Source organism: Danaus plexippus, chromosome 11 (assembly GCF_018135715.1).
Source record: "Danaus plexippus chromosome 11, MEX_DaPlex, whole genome shotgun sequence".
NCBI classification, from domain to species: Eukaryota; Metazoa; Arthropoda; class Insecta; order Lepidoptera; family Nymphalidae; genus Danaus; species Danaus plexippus.
In genome coordinates, this window is record NC_083544.1 from 5,134,177 (window position 1) to 5,161,980 (window position 27,804).

The 27,804-nt window shown below is 31.7% G+C and overlaps 3 protein-coding genes across 20 annotated transcripts in view; 1 reads left to right on the top strand and 2 right to left on the bottom strand.

Moving 5' to 3' along the window:
- LOC116765521 (protein still life, isoform SIF type 1) overlaps positions 1–8,796 on the top strand; it is a 76,023-nt gene extending 67,227 nt beyond the window's left edge. For 10 of the 18 annotated variants that reach the window (XM_061521843.1, XM_061521845.1, XM_061521848.1 and 7 more), the window contains 4 exons: positions 1,436–1,522; positions 1,935–2,064; positions 2,591–2,741; positions 3,125–5,685. In XM_061521843.1, coding sequence (XP_061377827.1) covers positions 1,436–1,522; positions 1,935–2,064; positions 2,591–2,741; positions 3,125–3,902 — 1,146 coding nt within the window. In that variant the 3' untranslated portion in view covers positions 3,903–5,685. The other 8 variants (XM_061521852.1, XM_061521857.1, XM_061521858.1 and 5 more) reach the window with 5 other exon arrangements.
- A 1,288-nt stretch (positions 8,797–10,084) lies between these two features.
- Positions 10,085–19,807, bottom strand: LOC116765688 (uncharacterized). Its single transcript, XM_032655266.2, has 5 exons — positions 19,352–19,807; positions 17,584–17,684; positions 13,845–13,916; positions 13,649–13,768; positions 10,085–13,575 (listed from the first exon to the last, which is right to left on the bottom strand). Exons 1-5 carry the CDS (start codon positions 19,530–19,532, stop codon positions 13,135–13,137), a joined length of 915 nt encoding a protein of 304 aa, XP_032511157.1. The 5' UTR covers positions 19,533–19,807; the 3' UTR covers positions 10,085–13,134.
- Positions 19,808–24,571: 4,764 nt separating this feature from the next.
- Positions 24,572–27,801, bottom strand: LOC116765823 (broad-complex core protein isoforms 1/2/3/4/5-like). Its single transcript, XM_032655422.2, has 6 exons — positions 27,637–27,801; positions 27,354–27,556; positions 27,072–27,248; positions 26,668–26,994; positions 26,203–26,353; positions 24,572–25,998 (listed from the first exon to the last, which is right to left on the bottom strand). The coding sequence occupies exons 2-6, from the start codon at positions 27,531–27,533 to the stop codon at positions 25,460–25,462; spliced, it is 1,374 nt and encodes a 457-aa protein (XP_032511313.2). The 5' UTR covers positions 27,534–27,556; positions 27,637–27,801; the 3' UTR covers positions 24,572–25,459.
- Between the last annotated feature and the right edge of the window lie 3 nt (positions 27,802–27,804).

Consider the following 27,804-nt stretch of genomic DNA (forward strand, 5'->3'; position numbering starts at 1 on the left):
GAAAACAATTACGTGTTTGAACTCTTATGTATCCTTTTTGAATATTGAAATTCAAAGGTTTTTAAATTCTCGGACGAAGTAGATCTGTATTGATTTTAATCGTCGTGCAAGGTAACGATAACTTGTTAAATGTTTTCGTATGAAATAAATTATCAATTAGGTATATTAGTTTAGTAATTATTTAAATGTCACCATTTGTAAATAATATTCAATAATATATTCATGTTTTCACCAGCAAATATTTCGGCATAGTATTTTATATTATCAGCACTACATTATAGCGTTTAATTTTTGTACTGTTTTTGCGATGCGGTCTGCTATTTCAAGTACATGCAGGTTGTAAAATGTTACCCTTCTTGCCTCCTGGGATGTTGCCCTGGAACTAAAATATGTGTGATTCAGTAGTTGAGTTTCAAGTGTCTCCTACATAAACAACTCAGCTACCACTTCCGCATTTAATATTATGTTGCAGATGTTTATAAGTTTCAGTAACTACCTAATATTTAGTCTGCCAATTATTCCGCGGCCAATTATTAGTAACATAAAAATTTTCAATGTAATCATCAATAAATAATGTATAAAAATACTGAGACATTATCTTTAATAATACATTTTCTAGAACTGCATTCAATTGTAGACTAACTTTTTCTCATTAGTCGATCGTAAAGTTTGACGTGGAACTCTCTCTGAATTCAGGTAACTTAGAAAAGTTGAACTGCTATATACAATGTACGTTAAAGTTGTGTACAGCTTCTTTACCTTTATTCTGTGTACCAGGGAGGATTAGAAGATTTGAAAATTTTATTTCAAAGTTTTGTATAAGTTGTCAATAAATGGTTTATTTTATTTACGTATACTTTAAAGTTATTCTATTTTGTTGGTGGACCTGACAATCTATCTGCGTTGTCATAAATCTATAAGCCTTATCCAAAGTCGAAATCTATATTATATACATATTCTCAAATTGATTTATTTATTTATGTATGTACCTGAAACATCTTTTATTATACTCTCCTACGCATATAACATTTTGTCGAAACAGATTCCCCCGTCATTTAATTGAAATAAAGCCTATAAATAATTATATAATGAAAAGAGGGATATAGGTATATATACGAATATAACGAAGAGATTAAACATAGGTACATTTTAAACTTCTTTATATACAATACACACTTATTAAGTGAGAACAGAAAAACATCACAAACTTATTTTACTTTGTATTGCATTTTGAGAAATGCTCTTTAAATAACAAACAAATTATAAACTTAATGATAATATCTATGTAATGATTTAATAACGTAATATAAAGTAATTTAATTTGATCAGTTAATTTTTTTTTAAATAATTTTTGCTTGTTACATGTCATATTTCAGTTTTACTCAAATTATAACATTTTAGCATATGTTTAACAATCCGTCATCTTTAATTTTAGGTGCAGGTTATGCAGGGATCGCAAACTCTTGGCAAAACTAAGAAACCTAAAACGTCCGGTCAGAGATTGTCTGCCGGTAATATAGAGGTAATGAATGTTGTATCTTTAACACATCGCATCATCACCATATATGAGGCTTATGCTCAGCAGTGGGCTTCCGATAGGCTGATGATGATGTTGATGATGATGATGATGATCATCACCATCATAGAAGCCAAGTACTTTAAAAAATGTTAGAAAAAGTCCGAATACAAGTCCGACTTATTATTATAATAGTTAATACCATAAATGGGTAATATTGACAACTAGAAAATTTTTTAGAAAAAATATTTTCAAGTTGTTTAATAAGAATTAATTATATTCGTATGTAAAAAAGTCAAATTTTATAATTTCTCACTATATTTTTAAATCATAATAAAATATTATACTATTTTTTTCTTGCTTCATTTTTTTAAAACTTTCTCAAGTATAGATTTCTTTTATTTATTAATATCAATAGGTTGGAGATTTGTCTCGTGAAAATTCACAAGATGCAGAAGAACCTCCCCAAGTTTCGGAACTATCGTCTGATGAAACTACATTCAGACACAGAAGCAAGACTGTGGGGGACGCAGCAGGTAAACCATACAGTACGTTCACATCATTTACAACATTTTTTTAATAACGTAATTAATAATTAATATTGCACATTTTATCATATAGACAGTAGATGGAGATGCAAACATGAACATGAAAGAAAAGTTTTCTATCATGTCATTAAAATTATCATTGATACTGCAAATTAAATGAACATTAAATAAAATTCAACATCAGAACTTTCGTTTTGCTAAAATGAATAAGTATGGATTTATTTGTTCCTGAAACTCTCAATCATAAAGTGAAACCTACCTACAAAAGAGATTTCACGCCGCTCTTCTATATGAAAATAGTATACCACTTACAGCAAGATAATCACTACAACAGGTTCTACTACCATTTTTCACCAACACTAAAGGAAATGAACCCAAAAAAGCATACTAGTAGAAACGCCCGCGGCGTTAGATCACTTATTATATGAAAGTAATGAAGGTGAAAGATATTTAAAAACCTGTCAAGTTTCATCCGTATAGCTAATTTTAAGATCAAATTATTAAAAGTATTATTGTTGATTAACAGACAGCATCGTGAAACGTCCTGTTCCTTCCGCTGCGACGACCACTGACACAGACAAGTCTGAAGGGGGTTCCAAGTCGGAGGGTGAGGACGAGCCGCCACCACCACCCGCTAAGCGAGGGTTAGGACGCACTCCCAACCATCTCACCCTCAGGTACCAACATATGTATGGGCGCACACACCTACAACATTCGACGAGTTTCAAATATCAAAATTGTCTATACTCATACATATGTCATCGCATGTATAGGAAAAATGTCTGCCGACCTACACCTGCTCGTAGGGGAGGATGTAGGTGCCGACCCTAAGAGTTATCTATGAATGTACATCATGCATGTCATGTTCTTGACTCAATTATACGATAGAAAAAAATTGAGTTTTGTTTGAATTTAATAGGTGATGAGGGCATCCAACTAATCCCTAATGTGAAAATATTTTGTATGCACTTTAAGGTTATTATGTATGTTTTCAAAAACTTTAGTGCATGTTCCATAATATCTAAATATGTGGATAATATTTGTACTTCAATGATTACAGCACAACTTCAACACTAAGCGCTGGTAGCACGGGTAGCCAGGCTAGACTTATTCAATCGTCTCACCAACCTACACAATACCAGCCGACTATGATCAAAGAACTAGGTAAGCAAGGATCACAGTCCCTGAAATCATCTCCAGAAAGGAAGTCTTCTTCGGCCTCTGATAAAAAAATTAAAGTCGTTCGATCGGGCAGTGGCAGCAACATCAATAGGGACAGGTCACCAAGCAGACCAATTGAACATATCTCTCCAGACAGAGATTGCGTGACTAAAGTTATTATTTGCAAATCCCCAAATAAATCTAGTTTGAAACAGAGCAAAACTCTCCATCGTTCCCCGAGAGGCAGCTTTGATTACTCGAGATCCCCTCGTGAATCTATTGATAAGACTCGTTCGCCGCAACAGAGTTTCGATGGCTCTAGGTCACCACGCGGTAGCATCATGAAGTCTAGGGAAAGTAGTCTAGATAGAGCAAGGTCACCTAAACCTGCTCCGAAAAAAGGCATAATGCGAACCCCACAAGCCAGTTTCGATAGATCACCTTCTAAGTCTCCTAATACTAGTCGGCGTTCCTCCAAGTCTAGTGAGAAGTTAGCAAAACTGGGTACTAATTCATTAGATAGAATGACACACTATTCGCAACTAGCCAAGGCGGAGGATAAAGCCATTAAAATGGGCATCGTTGTATCAAAATCTACCGAGTCAATCGCTAAGGCTATCGAACATCCCACGTGTGTGGAATGCTACCTCTCAGGGAAGCGAACTAAAACCTCTTAGCATAAGGGGAAGGGCAGACTGCCCAAATCTCGTCGAAAGTCATCGACCCATTCCATACTGGTGACGTCTGATCGCAGCAGTAATGAGACTTTAGATGACTTCAACCACGAGCGCGGTCATTGCCCTTCCTCCAGACATAATAAACGGAATGACTTCGATCAAATCCATGTTTAATTTTATTTAAAAAATTATTATATACATTTATTTTAATCTTATATATATATAGAAATTTATTTTTTAAGTTCTCTTGACTGAATATAAGAATTGAAATGTGAGACACCGACTGAAGCTGCTACTGCTCGCTCGTTATATATAACTAAAAATGGAATTGATTAGAGGAGATAGAGGAATGTTATTTAAGAATTAATAGTTAGTTTATTTACTTTAAGAGTTATAATAATTTGTTTTCGTATTAAGTAATCATTTATTTCACCCGTCACAAAAGATACTTGACTGAAAACAAAACTTGAAACGATAAGATACAAATTACGTATACGTAATTTTTTCTATGAAAATAACATAACAGTGATAAACTCCACAACTAGTGAGAGAAATATTACGATACCTTGCAGTTTCAAAAATATTGTAATCGTGTAATGGAATTATTGATAATATTAATGTATTATTGTAGACTATTTTAGACTCCAAGTGCTAAGTGTTACATTTTAATGGCTGTGGAATCGAACTGATTATAATCCTTAATCACTTCCTCATAGTTTTATCTTATTATTAATTTTACTTTGTAAATAATTATATAAATTAATTCCAATTAATAAATTATTATTATTATTACTATATTGCCATGGATTTGTACCATTACGTCTTCCATTTCTAAGTATCTGTACTTACTACGTCTGTTTATTTTTGTTATCGTTTATTCTGTGCCTGCTCAAGCTATATTAAGTTTACTATTTACTACTAATCATTATTCTATTTAACCTTTCTCGGCATAAACATATATTACCCTTCATATTTTTCGATTTTTTTAAACAATCAGTAGATGCTGCAGCAATAATTATTGCATTTAATGAAAAAAAAATATATTAATCATATTAATCTATATTGCATGCTATTATCAAATAAATATTTACTCAATTGTCGTATTAAAAATAGATTAGCTATGAAATGTTTAACGTAACTACATAAACTATTCTAATAAAATAATAATTAATGGATAACAGTAGATGAAAATATAATCAAATAGCGAATCAATTAGTATTTAGATGTGCACTAAATCCCAATAATATATAATCCTATAGATGTTGCACTAAAATAAACTCCGACTTTTTGATATATTGGCAAAGTTATATTAAATTATTTATAACCTGGTGCACCCTATATTATGAAATAGTTAATAATTAATCGTAATGTAAGATGTGAAATTATTCTATCAATAACGATTTATCACCGCCGAAGCTTTTGAATGTTCGATGATAATGTTGACCTCCGAATTGGCGAACTAGCTGCTTTAAAGGGCACAGCGTGAAATGCTTTTTCTATCATAGTTTTTCTTGTAACACAGGCCCGATGTATGTAAATTGCGTCTAGAGTGAAATTGCAATAAGAGAAATGTATGAAACCTAAATATTTAATCATTACTTACATTGCAATTTCACTTAATCGGCGTCAAAATAAGGCAGACGGGGCGACATCGACAACATTCATCAAACATTCAACTCTTTGCCGCGGTTACCTGGTTGCGAGTGAGAATGAATCTAAATTGTCGGGACTGACTGACATTCGAGGACTGGCCTTGATATGAAAGAGTTCGGTGTTTGGTGTGTTGTAGGGTCGCCCGTGTGGAAGCCGCGTGAGGCGAGCGGTGAGGCGGGGGCGGCAGTCGGGCTCTCCGCCGCCGCCCCTGCCCCGGCTCCTACCACGCTACCACGCTCACAGCGACCCGTACCACGAGCGCCGCATCTCTCCGCCAGTCGCAAGTCTCTCGCGCCGGACCACCGACACTAACTTCACCTGTCTGCCTAACACATTTCGAATGACCCATCCTCCCCTGTCTTGATTCTCACCATCTTTACACTTGAATAACTAAAAAAATATCCGCCTTTAAATATTGCAACTCGAGATTCGTTTTCGATTCGAAACATTTTCCATCGATGAGAAATGATCTCCCCTTGCGTGTTCTTAATTTCCCATCCACTTGCAACTTCCCAGCGGCGATCGCTATTGATCACTCAGTAAATATTTATAAGTAGTTAGCTTCTATTTGTCTGTTTAGTCTGTGACACGTTGCTCTTTCATAATCCTGTACATCTCGATTGTACTTCTGCAATTTTTCACAGACTAAAAAGACATGCATACCTATATGGATAAATAAAATCAGATTTAATTAGCTAAAAAAATAGTAATTACGAAATAGCCAACTTATTAAATGGCACATCTCTTTAAAAATGTAGAAATTAATATTGATCATCGACTAAGTATCGATCTATATATGGATTTGAAATATTTGTTTGTTGTTTGCACAATCTGTAATTTTAAGCGTGAAAGCTTTTTTTAATTTTAATTATTATTTTCTTAGCATTCATGAGATGTCTTCGTGTAATTGGCGTTACAATCCAATTAATGTTATTATAAAAGGAATCAAGTAAAATTGTAAAATGGTTTCGGAGTTTGGAAGGGATAAGTCTTCGGTGTTGTATTACATCAGATTGAAAAATTTTATATGACGTACGTACCTTAATTAATAAAATTCATATAGACCTCACAAGTTTTCTTTATAATAATTAAAATGGACTTCTAATTTTTTCTAACAATATACAATAATCTTGCGTGAAGCTCAACAATGGTTTAATTCTTCAAAGCTCAAATATATTATGTCGCCTTTAATTCTATCAGATAATAAGACTGCGTGCGGCTCCGTTGTGGCATAGAAATGTTTGGATATGTAGGTGTCTTTTAAAGTTTCTTCTAAAAAATATATATCATACAAATGGATTGTTCGATTTCGGGACATAAAGTATAGCAACTAGTTCGACTAACGGTTAACATTTACTCGAATATCACCACTAACTATACTCTGATAGTAAATAAGTTTAATGTATTAGATTTAAATAAAATCTCCTTGTGTAAGCCAAATCTCATAAAATAATGACAATATCAATAGAACAGAATGAAACTGTTTCTTCTATAAAAATGTATTAGTTTTGTATTTTGTTTGTTCACTGAATATATTTTATTTTAAATTTCTTCATACTGTTTCAAAACGCGCCATATGTTATACCTAGTAGTATATGTTTTATCGTTCCTAATGATAACACAATCTGAAATATTAATGTTATTTATATAAGCATTGATGAAACCTACAGTTATATATTTATTTAAATCGTATGAAAAATACGACTAATATCGAATTCCATATGGTATTTTGTGCCAAACTAGGTGTCAATACCAATGCTTTTTTAAAATAATCACTGTTAACATAGTACTGAATAAATATCGTGAATGTAGTTAGCTGTAATCTAAGCGTTTCATTTCACATTGGCAACGCGATCACTTAAATACCCTATAGTTGAAAATGCACTTTACCTAATGAAAAAAATACACTACGTAGTTTCTCTTCGTGATCAAGTTCGAAATTTCTATCATAGGTTAGGTGAATAACGTGTAATGGTTTAATTGTTTCTTTACCCATTGAGAAATAGACGTAAAGTTATTGAGTTCAAGTAGGTATATCACCTAAGCTGTTATATGAAACCTCCATGAAAATGTAAACTGTTCAGATACTGCTTCCGTTAAAATTTGGTTGAAAAATTTAAATGAAGATAGAAATTAATTTCCTTCCTGATTTTTCTATTCTTCTGTTTTGAATCATGCCTTAATGGAAACACAATTCTGTTTATTTATTCAGAAAATATCAACAAGACAAAGTAACAAGTTAGAAAAGGATTTTGATATCGTTTCCGTCGTCCAGTATCTTTCAGTTTACAAATTACATCGGAGGTTTTAATATAAAGTGTTGAATGTTTTACAGTAATTTTGATATTTATTGTATATTATGTATCAATACTGTGTAGATATTGTAATTATTTATTATTATTATTACCACACGTAAATACATATTTCAATTATATTTAAAAATTTTAAATATCAGTTTTAATTGTTTTCATTTTTTGTGATTGATTAAAATAAAACTTGTTTATTAATATACATATGTTAAAATATTCGAATTTAATAATTACGAACTTATACAATCAATTTATAGATATTGTTATACTAAGAAAATATAATTAATAAAATTAATAAACAAATATGGGTGAAAAATTATATGAAGAATGAGCTCATTAATTGCGATTGTATTTCATACTTCAATGACATTTGAACGTAATGTAGGAAAATGAATGAATATTTAGAAAGACTTATTGGAGTAAAATACGAAGGTTACTAATGTTATAAATATTGTACTTTTATAATTTATCCTTATATCATTTGCTGTCACATATTTTATGGTCACCATTTTGTCAAACTACTTACATCACTTTAAATGTAGTTCGTCTTCTACGTGAGAACATCAGTGGCATGAATCCAACGGTTTAATTGAATAAAATATTGTTAGTTATATATAATTTTTAACATAAATAAATATTTTATTTAGTGATTTGCCTAAATTTGAAGTGCCTTTACGTGTTTCGGACGATAAAAGCACATATTATTTATTACAATAGCGGAATTGTCGATCGTAGTTTGACGAAATGTTGCATTAAAAGTCATTATTTAAGTTGAAATTTATGCAATTTTCAATGACTTCCAGCGATATAGTTAAATCTAATTTGTAAATTAATGTACGCATTCCTATTGTTTTATATGTATTGATATTATAATTTTATGACACATGGAAAATTACTTTTTATTGCTTATGAATAAATATAAAATGTATATATTGGTTATTTTTTTATTATCACCCTTAAATCAACTAGAAAACCTATGGCAATGTATTATATGCATCTCTAAGTCGAGATAAAATTATTAAATAAATATTAATTATGTCATATTGTACAGCAATAAGTCTAGAAGGTACTAAAGAAAAGAATAAAGTCCGAGATAAAGGATGAACTCACTAAAACCCTTAGTGCCTGATCTCACATATATGTCGATCACTTTATTAGTGATACAGCCTTAGTATCTAAATATGGACAAAAATCTAGGTGAATATAAAAATATAATGAACAGTTTTTATTCTGTTTAATTTCAATCAATTACTTTACGTCCTGGAAAGACATACTAGGTGTTTATAAACAAAGCTTTCATCTGGAAATAGTACCTGATTTGATTATTCATAACGAACGTTATATAAACCATTTACACATACACGTGTTCATATGTCACGAAATTATCATCCTTCTTAGGCAATATTTAAACAAAAATATTAGAAAAAAGCGTTACCACTCCTATATTATCTAAATCATTTTGACCACACAAATAATTTTTACTACTAGAAAATTTTAAATAAACGACAGCTACCCGGCGGTTTTTTTTAATTACGATTCTTTTTAGTTTGTATTGTTTTGTCTGCTCGGATTCAAGTTTTATAATTTTTTTGCCATTTCAGACTGAGGAGACGGCTTTTAATTGTGGTAATTTTGAAAAACCGACTCCGACGGAGGATTCATTGAGACGGCACGAAAAAAGTTAAGCGGTGACCGCTTAATTATTTGTCTTGCGAGTTTTTTTCTTGGTTAATGTTTAGAACTTGAATTATTTAGGACTTCTCAAGTACAAGCAAACAAAATACGCTTTACCGGACATTGACATAAACAGGAGACAAACCTGCGACTTACGGGATATCTCATTCAGATCGCTGTACCAATTAACGTTATCTGCGAGATTAATTACACTTTAGATCCGCGAAGGCCACTTAACGAAAAAATGTACTATTTTCATTACTTTTGTAAATGAAGCGAATGATATATATTAATTTAATTGCAGAAATGTATTTATACATTTGAATCTTTTTAGATAAACCGAATTGTAATAAAGTTTGAAATTGATTGCATTACACTAATAATATGAGCGTCCTGAAACATTCGTTAAGTGTAGGTTGTTAACAAAAGTCTATCAAATCGTTTTCTTCACTTTAAGAGTTAATAATATCATTTTATTATCCTTTCCAGGAAGAAATAACTATTATTATTAAATGTATATTAAGGGAAATCAAACAATAATTTCAGTAAAATGTGTTTATTTTAAATTGTACATCGACGTCAATAAATTAAAATTGTCAATGGTTCTGTAATCGTAACCTTACAATTTGGTAATAAAACATTATCTAAATTGATATGAATCAAATATTTGAAACATAATAAAATATTTACATGTCACTAATAAAAACTACATTAATACCGAAACATATCACTTCTCTATGATAAAATGTCGTTCAATAATAAAACTACATCAAAAAAAATCTTTTGCAGTCCCCGTAGCTATTTAAGTCCAACTAAAATTCTACCCGAAACGAATCTACTCAATAACACTGTAAACCATAGTACCTAATATTTCATTTTGTACTGTTAATTAGAATGTTAAAACACGACACAAATCCGCACGACCACCGATAACTAAACTTAAAGTCACTTCAATCAAGATACTCGACGAAGAAAACAATAAAATCATATATGATAATGGAATTATACTGTATTATGACACTAACTCTGATGGTAGACAAAATTGTAGGATAGTCAAACGGAAGCTCTAAATTATGTGAGACACTTAGCATATAATAAAATACGTTCTGTACAACTCTACAGTAAAAATTATAAACTCCTAACTTAAATAAATAACAATAGGACTATCTAAGGAGATGTATATCTTATATACATTATGTGGCACTGACTACATGTAAGTAACGTAACTAAATATAAGATAGTATCACCGACGACAATGCATTTGGAATGATATTTGGAAAGAGTAATTTTTTTTTTATTCCTATTTTTAATAATAACTAAACATTTGACTCTCGCAATATTAACTACTTTGTAGAAGAAGTTTTGTTTAGGTGCTAAAATTTAAGTATAGCTGAATCGAGATGATGACATTAAAGTCGGATGCAATAAACTTTTATTTGCGCAATTTTGACAAATGATATGATGTTATACATATCAAGTATATGCAATACGTCCTGCTGGCCTCGGTACGACATCCGACAGTAATGACGAAGAAGTATTGTGGCAACTTGACTAAACCTCAATTTTGACTAATATCTAAGTAACTACTTCATATATTAGTAACGTATCATCAACTAATTATTAGTATAACACTTGTTACGCATTACAAAACAACAGGTTAAATAATATAATAAAATATAAACGAAAGAGTAAATCTCAATACTATAAATATTCACACAAATGAAACTCTTACTATTAATATATAGATAACAAATTCATTTGTATATGTCTATTGTATTTATTTTAGCGCACATCTCGACTGAACAATATATTTTTATAACTCGCACGCTATGTGTATATGTTAAATAACTTTAAATAAGTATATTATCACATCTACTCAATAATGAAATTCTCGGCTTCAAAGAGGATTCATTATACTATTAACTATGTGGTGTTTCTTCAAATTAGACTAGAATACAATTCTTCATCCTAATTTCATATATTAATTACATAAGGCACTCCATTAATTTTGCTGATTTGTCGAAAGAGGTTAAGATACAGACACTCACAGACATTCAAATAATCTTTATATCAACGAAGACCCATGGAAGTTACATGTTAGATATATAATAATTTGCTATGAGTAAGTTGATGAAAAACACACGAAACATATATACTTGAGATACGCCTGAATGCGAACATAATATACATTGCTACTTTGTTACTGGCTTTTAAGATTTCTATGTATTTAACTGTAATTAGACTACGAATTTATAAAACTCATTTATTTTTGACCTTTACAATGTATCCGCCAGATGTTATCACATAAACATTTGCAAAATTAAGAATGACAGTATAATGTGTGTTAATTGCTGGTATAATCTGTGAAAAAAAAAATGCTTCTCGCAATCGATAAGACATTGCACAATGAATAGCAAAACTACAACTAATATAAAATATGACGAGATCGGTTTTGGCAAATATTAATCAATTAGTTGTCTTATTTTGAAATTAGGTCCAATATAGATAATTTCACACGAAACTTACAAGAGACACTTCGCATTAAGTAAATGCAATGAAATATTTAGAAGTTTAAGTTGTAATTTGTAGACATCAAAATCACGCATTATTCATTTTGATTGGACCCTTGCACATTTCTCAAAAAAGCTGTCTTACTCATAAGTTATTAATCTCTTTATAAATTTAACTACCTAATATACTTACACGTCTTTCATAATTCTGTATTAATTTGAAATGTGACCGCGCGGCGCCTTTATTACCCCATTTAAACATTACATTAATATTAAACGTTACCTTTTTTTAAAAATAATCTTATCAGCATTTCATCTAAAACAAAATGATTTACTATTATCATCTTTACTAAACATTGCTCTACTTAATCTATAATAATTTAGTAGTATTTATAATGAAATGCTTGATAATAAGAAGACGAAAATTATACCTGACTACCGTTTATACTGACAAACTACTACGAACCAATTGACACTAAGATCAAATACTCAAAGTCGACATGAAACAAGTCAAAAGGTTTATTAGACTATCTATAAATACTTTAAACGCTTTTACAGAATTTTCAATTTCGATTCGTTGAGCTTATTGCGCGAAGGTCGTGTACGCGACAGGGTCGTGTATATTTGTCTAAAGTTGGTCCCTAAATTGCTATTGTAATAATGATATTAATATATCCATAGCGAGACGGGGCGGTGGGGACGCCGCGCGTACAGCGGCCGGCCTCTCCAGTTAAAGGCACATTTAATCGTGATTCAGATCATTTTTCTATTCTTTGCCATATCTACCTAAATTTCCTCATCACACTCTAAAAGTTAATCTTTGACTTTCAAGGTTTTTCTAAAACTAGTCAAAGGGAATATCTATTATATAATATTATATCATATGTATATGAATTAAAGGTCACACCACTCCTTCAGTACTCGACTCGTACAGTTAAAAATTTGGTATCACATCCTAATTCTATGATATCGAAATATTTTCGACACCGAGCTACTCATTTTGGCAACATGGTGGTGGAACTAAAATTTATATAATTACCTACAAGGCGAATCGCCTCAAATTAGCACTAAGGTGAAGAACCTTCCTCAAAAGTTGTCTTCACATTTTATTTCCTTTGGTGTAGGCTGCGAGGTCCATTGCTCTTCGGAAATGCCTTCCCAGTCGTGAAAAGACTCAAATACAAAGTTATCAGATGAATCCTCTGCATCGTGAACCACCTCAGCGCGACTGAAGGCCTCGGCAAATTTACCTATCTCCGTCGATCCAAAGGCTTGTTGGAAGGCGGGTAACGGTACTACTGGAGGCCGCTTTTCTTCAGGAGGTAAACGCCGCTGTTCAGGAATAAAAGATTCACGTAAAGGATGACTCGGTTCTGGAAGAGGGATGACTCTTCCGTTGAAATCGTGACAACTATTTTGCTTGACACCATTATCTCCGTTATAATGAGATTCATCATATACTGGATAGGGAGTCGACCTTCCTTCCTGAGGAACCATTTGATTTTGTATTTGATGAACATTAGAACCCTACGAAGAAAAATATATCAAAATCAATGATCGAACACATCTGGGCTTACTTTATAATATTTTCCAATAATACCTTCATTAAGCGACAATCAGACGTGTAACGTACGGGCTCCCGCAAACACATGCTTCGCGTAGACCACGACCCATTTATTGTATTGGCCCCACTCCAACCTCTGCCACTCATCATTCCCATCTGTAAAATGTGTATTTGTTAACTAAATAAGTTAACTAAATAATTAGCAAGACGAAAAAATATTAACATTATATACCTGATATGGAGACCACATCTGTGGTTCGCAATAGGCAGGACCTCGCCCAGTTAGTCCACATTCTAGAGGTGGCTGGGAAATTACAGAAAACTTTAACTAATAATGACAAGTAATTTCTTTTGCCTTATTAAGTTTTATACAAATGATATTGTTGTTAAAAATACTAAAGATGAAATAATAAATTTCCTGATGTGTGAGATGTCAGGTGAATCAGGTTTATGAAACCCTTAAATAATTTGCTTCTGTTTTTTTTATTTATTTTGTCAGAATCACTTCGAATTATTTCTTATATTTTATTTATAAGATTATACGATATGAATTGATGTCGATAATATAATACATACATAATATTGTTTATAAGAGAAGTAAGAACACGTTCTGTTAAAGTTTATACGAGTGTGGCAAACGAGCCGTTGCACGCCGTACCGATGACGATGAACGAGCAATCGATAACATTAACTCGACACAATCAATGCCAGTCGAGTTTACTTAACAACCTTTCTTACGAGCTATTTTTATTCATGTAAGCTAAATTATATAATATAACATTTTATGAACATGATACGTATTGTTCTGATCAGAACAAGTTTATATTATTAAAGAGCAGAAAAAAATTTATAAAAAATGACTTTCGAACAAATCCTTAAATGAAATAATAAAAAAAATGATTTGAAAAAACATTTTGGTATTAAAACAAGCAACCAAGAAAACTATAATTAATTATAGTTAAAAAGTAATTCTAGTTCTAAAGGATGGACAAATATTATAAACATATAAGCATTTATGAAGTTTAAAATAAAGCTTTGAAAAGTAAGTTTAAACACACAATAACTCTTAATTAAGGTGCAGATGCGAAGAGAGTAATAAAATACTACGTCATCGCACTTTCACATCCAAATTAAATTTTCAACAAAAGATAAGTTACAATTAGAGTTAAAATAATATGAACGAGTAGTGAAGCTCACAGTCAATGGATAACGGTTAATGGAAAAAAGTACTTTATAACTTTTTGCTTTCTATGTAAAGTGTTACTCTCGTGTAATATCTGTCTACAAAAAAGTTCATGGATTTAGTATCATTTTGTGGAACTTGTTTTGTTTTCAAATTATATAATAATTTTTAATGATCGGAAAAAAATTACTATACTTGTGTAACACACTAAAAATACTACACTATGTTAAACGCCAAGAAACGCTTGTTTTTAAGACTATATTTTTCTAGTATTTTCTTATTTCAGCGTCCTGTTTCATAATATGCGTTTATTCAAAGATTAACAATCACCGATTCAGTAGTTAAAGGGTCAATGATTAACAAAGATAGTAATAAATAAATAAATAACTAATTTCCACACTTATAATATCTTCAGCTTGTCTCCGTATTCTTTATTTGCGCAGTTCCAAGGGTTCCATTGTAACGTTGTACAGCCTGCATATATCCCTATAAACTCTATTTTACAATAGAGTCCCATTAAAATCCATCCAGAAGTGCAATTGATTACCCTTAGACAAACAGAAAGACAGGTAGAAAATAATAGAAAAGGTTGTTAATGTCTTGGTTTCAGTAGAATAAGCAAAGGAGAAATTAAAGTTACATGTAACCCACTCTCTATAAAGTTATTAGAAACAACTTAAGGCAATTTCAGCATATTTAAAATTTATTTATTCACAGTACATCTAAAACTAGAATATATTTGTGTTATAAAAATAGAAAAAGAAAGTGAAATGTTGAAAGTAAGAGTGAGAGACTTTTGTCGCAACTAATCTGTTTCTGCTATCTCAACTTCAATCCAGTATTTTATGTATACTTAAGCGTATTTAATTTTATTTACATACAGCAACGCGCCCACGTTTGTAGCGAAAGATACAATGAACTCTCACTTTCGAAATGCGATATTACTTTCAGTTTTGTATTTTAAACTGCAACATAAATAAACAGCTATTTTCTATCCGTACTATTAATGTGCAGATGAACGAGGATATTTATATCGTGAATATTTGTTGGGTGACTTTTTAATTTTTGTTTCGAACGATCAATTTTCTATCCTCATATAAGAGTGTACTGTATATATACGAGATAAGGTTTAGTGTGTTGGATGTGGGGTGAGGCGGCGCGCACGATCGATGTCCGACACGGGGCTGCAATTCTGCGTTGCAGTCACTGCATCCATCACATCTTAGAAAATACCTGAACCTCATTTTTTATTTGTAGTCTGACCCACGGTAATAATAATGTATCTATTTTATAAAATCCTCAAAAACATTTAAGAAATAACGTTTTATTTTATTTTTTACTAAATCACAGTATTGTAATTGAATTTGAAATTCACTTATATATTTTCATATAATTCGCAATGCTAATCAAATCCGAACAGAACATTATAACTCGATGTTATCGGGAATATTAATACTTTAAAACTTCCAGTGAATCATTCGGTTTCCAGACAGTTTGTATTTAGGCAACATAAATTTAAAATGAATTTTACAAATAAAATTCTAAAATTTTAAATGCTCTGTGATTTTAAAAAGCAGTCCCACAATGTGGTATAGTATACATTATGTACCATGAGAAATTACGCAACGCTCCGCGGTGAAACTAGTCATACGGTACATTATAGTGGCGGGAGATTTTGCGGAGGCTAACTATCGAGCGGCAGCTACACCAAGCGCGAACCACGTGACTTATCGATCAGCGCGCCCACGACACTCGGAAAAATCAACCGCTGACAGCCTTCAGGCACCCCACACCCCGCCGCCCTCATTAACGCCTTTGTACTCGCTAACCATAATATAACCATAATGATACCATTTACAAGCACAACTTCCGTATAACATAATCTCATTTTTGTCGTAAACTTGTATTCTGTTTCAGACCATTTCAGTCAGACATTCGAGCCTAATTAACTTAAGCATACCCTTTCTTGCAGCGATGTTTAACTAATTAAATTAATGCACCGCGTTTACGTGAGTTTACGTTTTACAATAATTTAAAATTGTAATAAACTTTTATCCAAATTGATAAGCAATTAACTTAAAATGCTTATATCGTTACGTATGGTGATTAATTAATCCACAGTCCAGAAGCGTCAATAAAAATCCACAGACTAAAGTCAATGGCCTTTCAATTAAAACAATTTATAACAGAAGTTTAAAATCATTCCAACAGGACGAAAAGTGAAAATTAATACATGTTATACAATTTCAGTCACATGTTTGTTAAAATGAGCCTTATTCTCTGTATGTAGAATTGATAACGGCTATTATAAAGTGATTTCACGATGGATGTTATATAAATGTAGACTGTCCTCTGACACTGACCTATAAATTGTGAGGTAAACTCCGCAGACCGCAAAAGATATTTCACAGTTTTAAAGTGCGTGAAGTGGTTATTACCAAGCATAAAGATTTTAGAGTGTCTTTTGTGGGAATGTTTCAAAAGAATTTCCACTGACATTGTTATTCCCTGTCTTTACGCAATACTAACACGTGTTGAAAGAATTATTATAAACGCCAACAAGCTGTTTATGTAAAATTTATTTAAAGAAAATATCAATTACGAACAACACGTAATATATACTCCTTGGTCTATTTATTAGACGACTTTTTAGGATTCTACGTAATTATTTTATCCAAGCATATATTATAAATATTGGTTCCTTTTTGTTATGAAAGTAGATGAAAACTCGGAAAATGCTTTCTGTGAGTTTTTTTTTCAATAGTTTTTAATAATCTTAAATAATTACCGTGTGCGGAAGAGGTAAGTGTGTAGGAGGCAGTGCACGCAGCTCCCTTCGTGATAAAGAACGTCGGGATCGAGCTTCCTTGACAGCGTATGCGCCGTAATCTGAAGATAACAGAATGTATTAGGGCTTTTCTATTAATATGATTACTATTAATTTACGTAGAAAATCTATAGACTAAAATTATCAATTTTTTTTTCATTAATCCTAAAATATAAACAGGTATATAAGTCCCCGATATGTGTATAGTAACCATGTTATATTGTTAGTAGACATATGTAATTAAAAATATTAAAAGAAGTTTTTCCTTCTATCTAAAAAATCTTTCTATAAAAAGCTTCTTCAGAAAAATCATAATTAATAATAAGCAAAAAGAAGAAAGGAATTAATTTTATAGATGTTATAAAAGTATTATCCATCTCTGATTTCAAACGATATAATTTCACATTACTTTTTAACGCTTCTTTTATGCAAATGTTAAATAAATTACAATACAAATTGTTTACTGTCGACATCGCGTTTAATCGCGTGACGAAGAAGTTCTATTTACATATTAATTATTTTGTTTATGTGACAGCCGACTCTGAAATGATATCCCCTTAATAAAGCCTTAATATTTATTTCATATAAAAGTTTGGTATAAGATCCAGCTGGTGTATTGCAAAGCGCAATATAGCATAGCCGCATAGCTACAAAGTGGGGACGGCGTGTCGTATAGTCGGTGAAGTTAGCGACGCGGGTGCTAGCAGCCCGGTCAATATGTAGAGTGGTGTATTCTTGCGCTGTGCGGCAATCAATCTCTCTCGCGCATACCACCTGTAGAGCGTCGACCCCTCCCTACACGTGACGTAGGAATCTTTCCAAACGTAAACATTAATACTTACTTCATTGTTCAGAATGTCGCTGCGCCAGCCGTGCGGATTCCGATCTCGTATTGGTAAACAATATACAAATGATTCAACTGATAACATCTCGTCGCGCCTCTGTCCTCATGATTATATAGATGTACTCAATCAATTACTATTTGTAATTATTTTATTATTATTTTTCGTGTTTCTTTATCGAAACAAATTCTTTATCGTTTGAAAGTTTCTTTCGTTTATAATTTTTATAGTTTTTCGTGATGAAAAATTGGTTGCTTTTTTGTTTAATTATTAAGTGTTATACAAATATTGCACACGATATATATGTAAGCCGCGTGTCATGTTTACGTTATAAAACCAGGTATAATTAAATTAACATAAAAAGTTAAGCTCGCAAACTGAAAGTTAACTATTATACTCAGATATATTTCTATTGGGACGTTTTTAACTATAATGTACGGATTAATAAAAATGTTGCTTATTGCAAAATTATTTTATACCTACGTCTAATATTTAATATTCAATATCATGCAAATATCAATTTAATTTTTCTGTGTATGAAAAACATTATTTAGTATAAATTGCGATGATTGCAGCTTTAATGTTATATTAAATTTTTGCATGTTTTCACACACTATTATATTGAAGATTAAATATTGTGCACATGAAAAAAGTTGTCGGGAATAATTCATAGACGAACAGAAAATTCAATGAATTTTTATTGTGGCCTGAATATTTGTTTCAAAGGTGCATTCGGTGACTGTAAAACTTTAAGATACTTTAAGGAATAATCGAATTATTTATTTAGATGATTGCAAAATATTTATTATTAATAAGAAAGATAGTTAAACTGACAGATTCACACTGAACTCACTACAGTTGTAAAATATGAAGGCATGTATACCAACCCATAGGCATGGCATGTTCATTGTGGTGCATGTGATGCGCGTAGTCATATCGGTAGTAACGCGTGTAGTCGTGCGCGTGCGGCGAGTAGTAATGGTAGGGGCCGTACGGCATCGGCGGGTATCCGTAACCCTCCCAGCCTGCGGCCGCGCCGCCGTACTGCCCGTAGTTACAGCAATCCATCTCCCTGCGCTTACGCAGCCGGCAACGCGCCCGCCCATGCTCGCCTGCCGCGCTCACTCGACCGCATCTCACTTATAACACACTCTCATACCATAAAAATATATAACAACTAAAACCTACATCCCCAACACGCCATATAACTTTGGAACAACTGTAACGATCGCGTAAGATCGACTGCTGGCGGGAAACGAGAGCGGCGACGTTAGCCGGCGTGAAGAGGTCGGTCGAGTTTGCCGGCGACGAGATTCACTGTGCAAGGGGAGGCGTGTGGTGTGTGTCGGGGGGTGAGGGGGTCGCGGGCTGCGAGGGGAGGGGGCGGAGGTCGGTCGCCGCTCGGCGCAGCGCGGCGCCTCGCGCGACGGACGCCGACTAAAGGCGCCTCGGAATCGATACGCCGCCATACCTGCCCGCGCCCGTATTGCGCGCGAACTTTGTCTTTCTCCACGAAATTTTTATATTTAGAACCATGGTGGAAACAATTGATCAATACTTTGCACTATTAATTAGTGTACTCCCTTTCGACAGTTCAGAAGTTGTTTTTCACATACGTTTCACTTTTATTAATTTCTGTTTCAACTTTATTGAACTGCGAACTGTGAATCAGATAAAAAAAACTTTTTATAATTTATATATATTATTATTATTTCTATATATTTTTTTTGTTCTCGGCTTTGAAATTCTTTTCGTAATCACGGTTTTTATTATATATAGCATATCTGAAATTTAATATTTTTTTTATTATAACTTACTGTTTAAATTTTGGCATGTAGTCAAATATTTTTTACGGGATTAACCGAATTAAAAGTTAATTATATATTTTAAAATATTAATTTATTAATATTCTCAGGTAAAGAATTGTTGAAAAGTTATATAGATTTGCGCGTAGGCGGCAGTGACCCACATAGCCAATATACTCATGCGGCGAACCACGCACCACCCTTTGTCCTTCAACGACACCTCGTCATTGAAAACTCCATTAAACCTCCGAAAATATTCCCAAAAATAAATTATTCTAATAATATAAATGAAATAATAACCAAAACACAACAACTTCTTAAACAGTCGCAGCAGAGTAACTCTTTAAAATATAAATATTTTTCTTACGTCGATAAAATTATTCTTCTGATATCTGACTTCCATACCAGACCTAATATTTAGTAATACCAATCGTCACCAAGTAAATAGAAATATTCTTCCAAAAATAATCCCTGTTATATAAACAAAATGCCCCTTTTGGCCCTTTGTCGTAATAATGTTATATCCTACATGCTGTCACCTACATACTTCACAGCCTCACATCCAGCCATGATCAATAAAGATTTCTATTGATTACTTCGCTAGTTAACCAAAAGATAAGATAGCTGAAGTTTTATTCGGCTACAGCACAGGAAATAGAAATATATAGATTGAGGTAACAAAATAAAAACATATTTTGATTTCGCGCCAAGAATTCACCAACTTATAAAACTTGCATCGACGCGCGCATTTTCAAATTGAATCTAATCTGTATTATGAATGAATTAAATCGTATAAATTAAACTTTCCTGAACGGTGGTTGTATATTTTACAGAAATTTTACTACAAAAAATATATACTTTTAACACAACCGTTTGAAGAATTAAGAATATATATACGTATATATCTTTATATATATATAAAAAACAGAATATTCGGTCGATGAACATGAAGCGTAATGTTAATAAACGAAAGTGAAACCTGAGATAAGTGTCCTAATGATATGTAGTAGAGTAGAGAAGCCAAGCGCGGGTTATCATGCAGATTGCGGAGAATCAATAGGGGCGGCTCGGTCACTGACGACGAATGACGATCAATATCGTCCCAACGGAGCTGTCTCTGCATTAAGGGGCTTCCTCGAACGCCTTCACATATATCCTACGAGCTATACACTTCATATTTCACGTGCTGCGGAATAAACAGAGGACTTTTAAACGCATGCAGTTACAGTATGTCTATTATTATTTTTTTATTATTTTGTATGAAGTTTATCAATTAAATTTTTGTTATCGATAGATTCGTATGATATGGAATTCATCGGTTTCTGTATGCACTTATTTGTGTATTTCCTATAGATAGATAATTAGTACGTTAGTTTCAAACACTTATTTATAAATGCAATTGTACTTCTGATGCTATCATTTTTACCCGACTGCAGCACAACCGGAGAGGGTTATGTTTCCAATCTCCACTTTCCTGAAGTGCCAATGATATGTTCGTTGCTATTTATATTTATGTTAAGCAAGAAGGGGTGCTCTCACATTTACATTGTCATAAGTCGTGTTGTCTAATGCGAGAAATAGCTTGCATCAAACAAGATATGCCCTTCCACTAACAACTGATTCAAGTGAAAGCAGCGTTTCGTCACCCCATGTTTCAATTAAAAAACAAATCAGTATACGTCAAACAAACCCTTTTTGCATGTATCTGTCTAATTTTAAAATTAGGGAAATGTCTAGCTTTCCTCCCAGTACGTACCTTATGTATTTCAGAGGTAGAAATAATAAAGAAAAAAACTACTACTTAATATCTAATTATTACTAATTGGCTAATATATGTCTCTTGAATTTCAAATAAACCTTTTTGACTACCACCTCTTTTAAGTTTACTTTTAAATATAATAATTAGTGTATTTTTTTTTAATTTATAACTAATTTGTAACGCCAAGCTTCATTAATAACCCACTCAATGATTTTGGAATAAAAAAAAAATTACAATATTGCATTCAAAAGGCGCTATGTAGAAACTTAATTTTTAATGTACCCAATTGAACTCGTGCAACCTAAATAAATATAATAGACAATTTATCAGAATAGGTTCGTCCGTTTTCTAGTTAACTGATAAAACATAAAACACGCTCATATCAAAATATGCATATATACACGCTACAGCAAAACCTCCTTTTTTGGCTTCACAACATTCGGTTAAAGAAAAAATACTGGAAGCCATGAAAACAACAAATTGAAACTCAAGTTTACAGAATAATTTAAACATTTATACAGGCCTCCGATGTTTGGAACAGAGGTAATTTAATTATTAAAATGACCGGAGTTTCTATGGTATTATTTAATGTAATATCTTAAGTTTTACAGTAATACTAGATGTGCGCGACAAAACTTGCACCCTACTTCAGACTTACATATCCATCGAGGGAATAATTCGGATTCATATTTCAATGACTAATCCATGTGTTATTGTATGAATTTGATATATAATATATATATTTAGTAATAATAGTAATAATCATACTATATAACCTGAATACATGTAAAATATGATAATCAAAGACTAGGAAGCAAAAATTTTTATAGAATTTGACGTTTAAATTTCAGGGTTATCAATATATACGTATAATTGTTGGTTAATAATTTAAATGGGTGTATTTTCAACATGAAAAAAAAAAAGACTTTTGGCATGATTTAACCGCCACCTGGACGTGGCGCCCTCAACTAAATGGCCTCACCTGATCGATAGTTAGCAAAGAAAGTAAGCATTACAATAGAAAATGTACTTATGTTCTTACACTATAATTATGTAACTTTTAGTTATATCTATATTTTAATTAAACTATTATTTTATATTTTCTATATACACGTGTTAATAGGATATATTTCGTTATAAATGAAAAAAAGATTGATGGAATAAAAATAAAATATGAATGAGTCTGCTACGTGGTTCGTAGATCCGTAGCACATCACTGCTACGTAGTACGTACCATTTAATGCAATAATACCCTGAAACGTGATCGTAACATTGTAAGGGACAATGAAACATTTGAGCCAATGACGAATATTAACTCAAATTATTAATTAAAATAAGTTAGCGTTATTTAATAACATATTATTTCATTACACATTCATAATACATGGTAATTTGTTTTTTTTTTAATAATATAAAGTGGAACTCTTAGTTCGTTCTTTTATCACATGTCTCATCCTTGACGTTAAGAACGTTCAGAAATTTTTAATACATTTTTTGAGGAAATAAAAACTACTATTAAGTTAAATTATTAACAAAGCAAGTTGAGATTTCAAAGATTTGTATTAATTATTCGTTTTATAGAAAACTTAAATAACCAATAGCTGTTTTCTTTTTTATTATATTCAAATTAAAAATTAAAAGTCAAAATTTAATTTATTGATCTTATCAATCAGTGTCTCAGAAAGTGAGTGTACGTTATTGCACCGCAATCTGTGAAACTACTTAACTAAAATTGTGTATTTATTTAAAATATATTTCGTCAGTGAGTATTCATATATAATCTCTGTATAAAACACTATAATATAGTGTTTATGTAGAATACTGCTGTATAAAAAATACTACAGTATTTAAATGTTTCATCATTCCGTCCTTTATAAAAAAAAAAAATTAAATTAAATTAAACTTTATACAATGAAATTATACATGACTTTTTTAATCAACCTGTATTTAAATTATTCTTTATATTAAGGGACTAACAAACAATCAACAGAGTACTAACGAGTGGTGATTTCTTTGAACCCAGGGGCCAGGACCTTCAATTTAGAGTTCCATCAATCATTTTAGTTGAAACTTTTATCTCAAATATATTCTTTATCAGATTTGATTTTCGGCCGCTTCCTACTTCTGATTATTGTTTAGAAAATATTTTTTTATTATTTATTGTTTATTTATTGTTTAGAAAAAAAAGGTTGATTTTCAGTCACATTGGACGAATGCTTAGTCAAAATCTAGTTTCTTTTAAACCGTAATTAATATATTTATTATGATTTACGACTATATACAGTACTTTTGATTGATTATTACATAATAGAAAAGGTTAATATAGATTAAAAATTATATCCGCTGAAAGAGATTTAGCGTTTGGAGGCATCGATACCGAAAGGTAGAAAGTAAAAAAAAATAGCAAAAAAGATACCTGATATATATATAGAGATCTTTGCACATTTTTATCTTATAAATATTATAAATTACTTATGTATAGTTTCCATATTACCTACCATCGTGTAACCAAAAATAAGGGTCTAGAAAAAATAAGAAATAAATTGAGAAGCATCCTTTTATTGTAACATAAAATATAAATCTTGTAAAATTTTTCGAATAAAATATTTAACAATATTGAATTATCAATGTAACCTTAGAATATAAATATATAAATTATTCACTATCCATCCTACAAACCACGATATAACAGTTCAAATACATTTAAAAAACGGCATTCCTATGAACATCGGTTCATAATTAAATCCGTACACTTAATCCATACTTAGGTACGTCCTATAAACTAAGACAATTAACTGCAAGCTATGAAGACTCGTTATGTTGGTAACTAGAATTATATATTATCATTATGTTGGCACGAACACCAAACTTCGAATATCATTACAATATCCCATAGTTTTTGAACCCAAACACTATGTATCGAGCGTATACCTTAAAAACCTTCTCATCAGTGTCTCATTAACGAACCGTCAATAATACTGTTCCTTTCATTGTACTTTTGAATCTCAATATTTCAACATCAAAAATATATATTTTATCAGACAATAACATTATAGTATAAATAAAAATATTTTAAAGTCCACAACAAATGTAATCCTTGTTTCATATATATTTTCATTAATACTTAATTTATGATTCAATCGCTACTAATATAGTAGTCGGAATATATAACTAGTGTGTAAGGAGCACCACTTATTAATTAAGGCTCCAACATGTCGCACCTTTAACTTACATACCTATTTTAGAAGAGATCTTGTTATCGCGTACAGCGATGTTTGATATTCGATATAAATTTTGTAAAACATTTCTTTCTACTTAACATCGTAAAACTCTATCAGAGTTTAAAACTAGTTCCTAATAGTTTATTTGTATAATTTTGTATAAACGGTATATAAAAAATTCAAGGCACGTTTTAACTAATCTAAGGCACTTCAATTCCTCTGACCGTGGCTCGACCACATGTGCTCCTTGAAGGTTTCCCTCATTGTGAATGACCTCGGACATAGATAGCAACACAGTCTGTTAGTTAGATCTGAATGCATTAATCTCACGTGGTACTTCAGAGCCGATTGATTTGAGTACTTCATACCACAGTGGGGACAATCACCACAAATGGCTGCATGGTTCGATTGATGTACCGTTTGAGATGTCGATGCACTTTGTACTGGTAACGCTGACATTCCGGCTAGAAGTAATAAGGCTTGTGACTGTTCTTGAGTGTATGAATCAGAATCTGCACCGTCTTGCTGTTCTGATAACAATATCTCCGGTTCATATTCTATTTCCAACTTAGGTGATGATTTTTCAACTTTGACTGTGTCCTCTTGTATGTTCTTTATAGGACTCTTTGCTGCTGTCGTATTGTAATGCGTTGAATCTGTACTAGCTTCCCTTATTCGAGTACTTTGCATTTCATTGCACTTTTTGATGTTTGAATTTGTTGTGTTGTCACTTTTTGATGGATTTATACCTGTAAGTAATATGTGCAATAGAAGATAATTGTAACTTAAATATCTTTTTAATCTATATATACAATATTTTTAAGTAATAAAAAACATTTTTATAATGTTCTTTCAATACTAGAACATTATAAGAGAGATTATTTGATCTGAAATGCTTAGAAATAAACAACAAAATATTAAGAAATGCTAAATTAAAAAAGATAAAACTTTACCTGAGATTAATGATCTAGCAAGCATACTGTTCTCGTAGTCCGGAGTGTTATTATCAGTGTCAGAATTAACCGATTGAGCCTTAGGAGACGAATTACTGTCTTCGACCCATTCAGTTTTAACTGTGACTGGAATGTCCTCAATCGGGCTTGCCTATAAATTTAATACACATAAAAATGTTACTGACATAAACAAATTAACAGAATATAGTTCAAAATTAACATTATATGTGATTAAGTGTTTTAAACCTAATTTCACAGAAAACTATATTATTACACCTCGGCCACACACAAAATTTCGCAACAGTTAAATATAATAGTCAGACAATTAATTAAGGCCAATATTTACCATAAATAATTAATAGACAATTCTACATATTTATTCATGTTTTATTATATGGAAATCAAATATCAGTTTACAAAAATATATCTCTATTATTATATTTATATTATTGTTTATTTATTTACCTGATTTCCATTCTTCCCATTAGCTGTTACATTTTCTGTTTTCAGATCGTTTTTCTTTTCGGTTTGAGTTTCTGGTACAAATATTGTATTGTCAGACTTAGACTGTGGGCCATTGTTTCTGTTATAAATATCACTTGGTTCAAGCACCTTACTTTTCTTATGTCCTTCAGTTAATGGTACCTCATTAGGTTTGTCGGAAGTGCTGCACCTCCTTTTCTTCAGTGCAGGCATTTTTTCCTTATGAGCTACACTGAAGTATGGTTTCGATGATATGGTTAATTGTGTGTACAGTTTGTTGGCAGCATTTGATGTAAATACATTCTCGTTCTGTAATATACAATTTTCAAATCAGCAACCGAAATTGGAAGTATGCAATCATATAAAATAAATAGTCTTATTCTTACCTGCTGCGTAACACCAGTTAATCCTTTAACTTGCAATAGTGCTGCAGTATGCAGAAAAGATGTTAGCTTACTTTCTTCAATGAAGACTTCACCTTGATACATGTAAGATAATAGACTGACAATATCATCAGCCGACACATCTTTCAAAATTATAACAGGATGTTGACATGGATTTTCCTAAAATCGAAAATTATAGACGTAACATACATGTATAAAGTTTTCAAAGATAAAACAGAGCTGGTGGTTTGTGAGAACGTGAAGGTTATATACCAAGTCATTCACCTTGAACACATTCCTAAAGTACGGGCTGCATGCTGACAGTATAACTTTGTGGGCCTTGATGTTTCTGCCTTCGCAAGTAAGCGTCACATCAACCAAATCTTCCGAACATTTTAAAGAATCCAGTGCACTCACTATGTTCGTTTGAAAGTTGTTCCAACGTAAACAAAACTGGTCTGCCATTATAATGTTTTCGTTAAATAAACCTAAAAACAAAATCACACTTGCATAGGTATACACATTTCTTAAGCCGTTGTAGTTTTATAGAAAAATCAATTATACGTACCAAAACAAACATCACTACACTCAACATGAACTATAAATAGAGTATGTGTTTAATAATTATCTAATAAATTAAATTAAGGAGCACTCCAAAGTGTCTAAAATATGAATAAAAATAAAATGCATGACCTCCAATGACACAGTCTTCTTTCACTTTCGTGGCATAGACAAC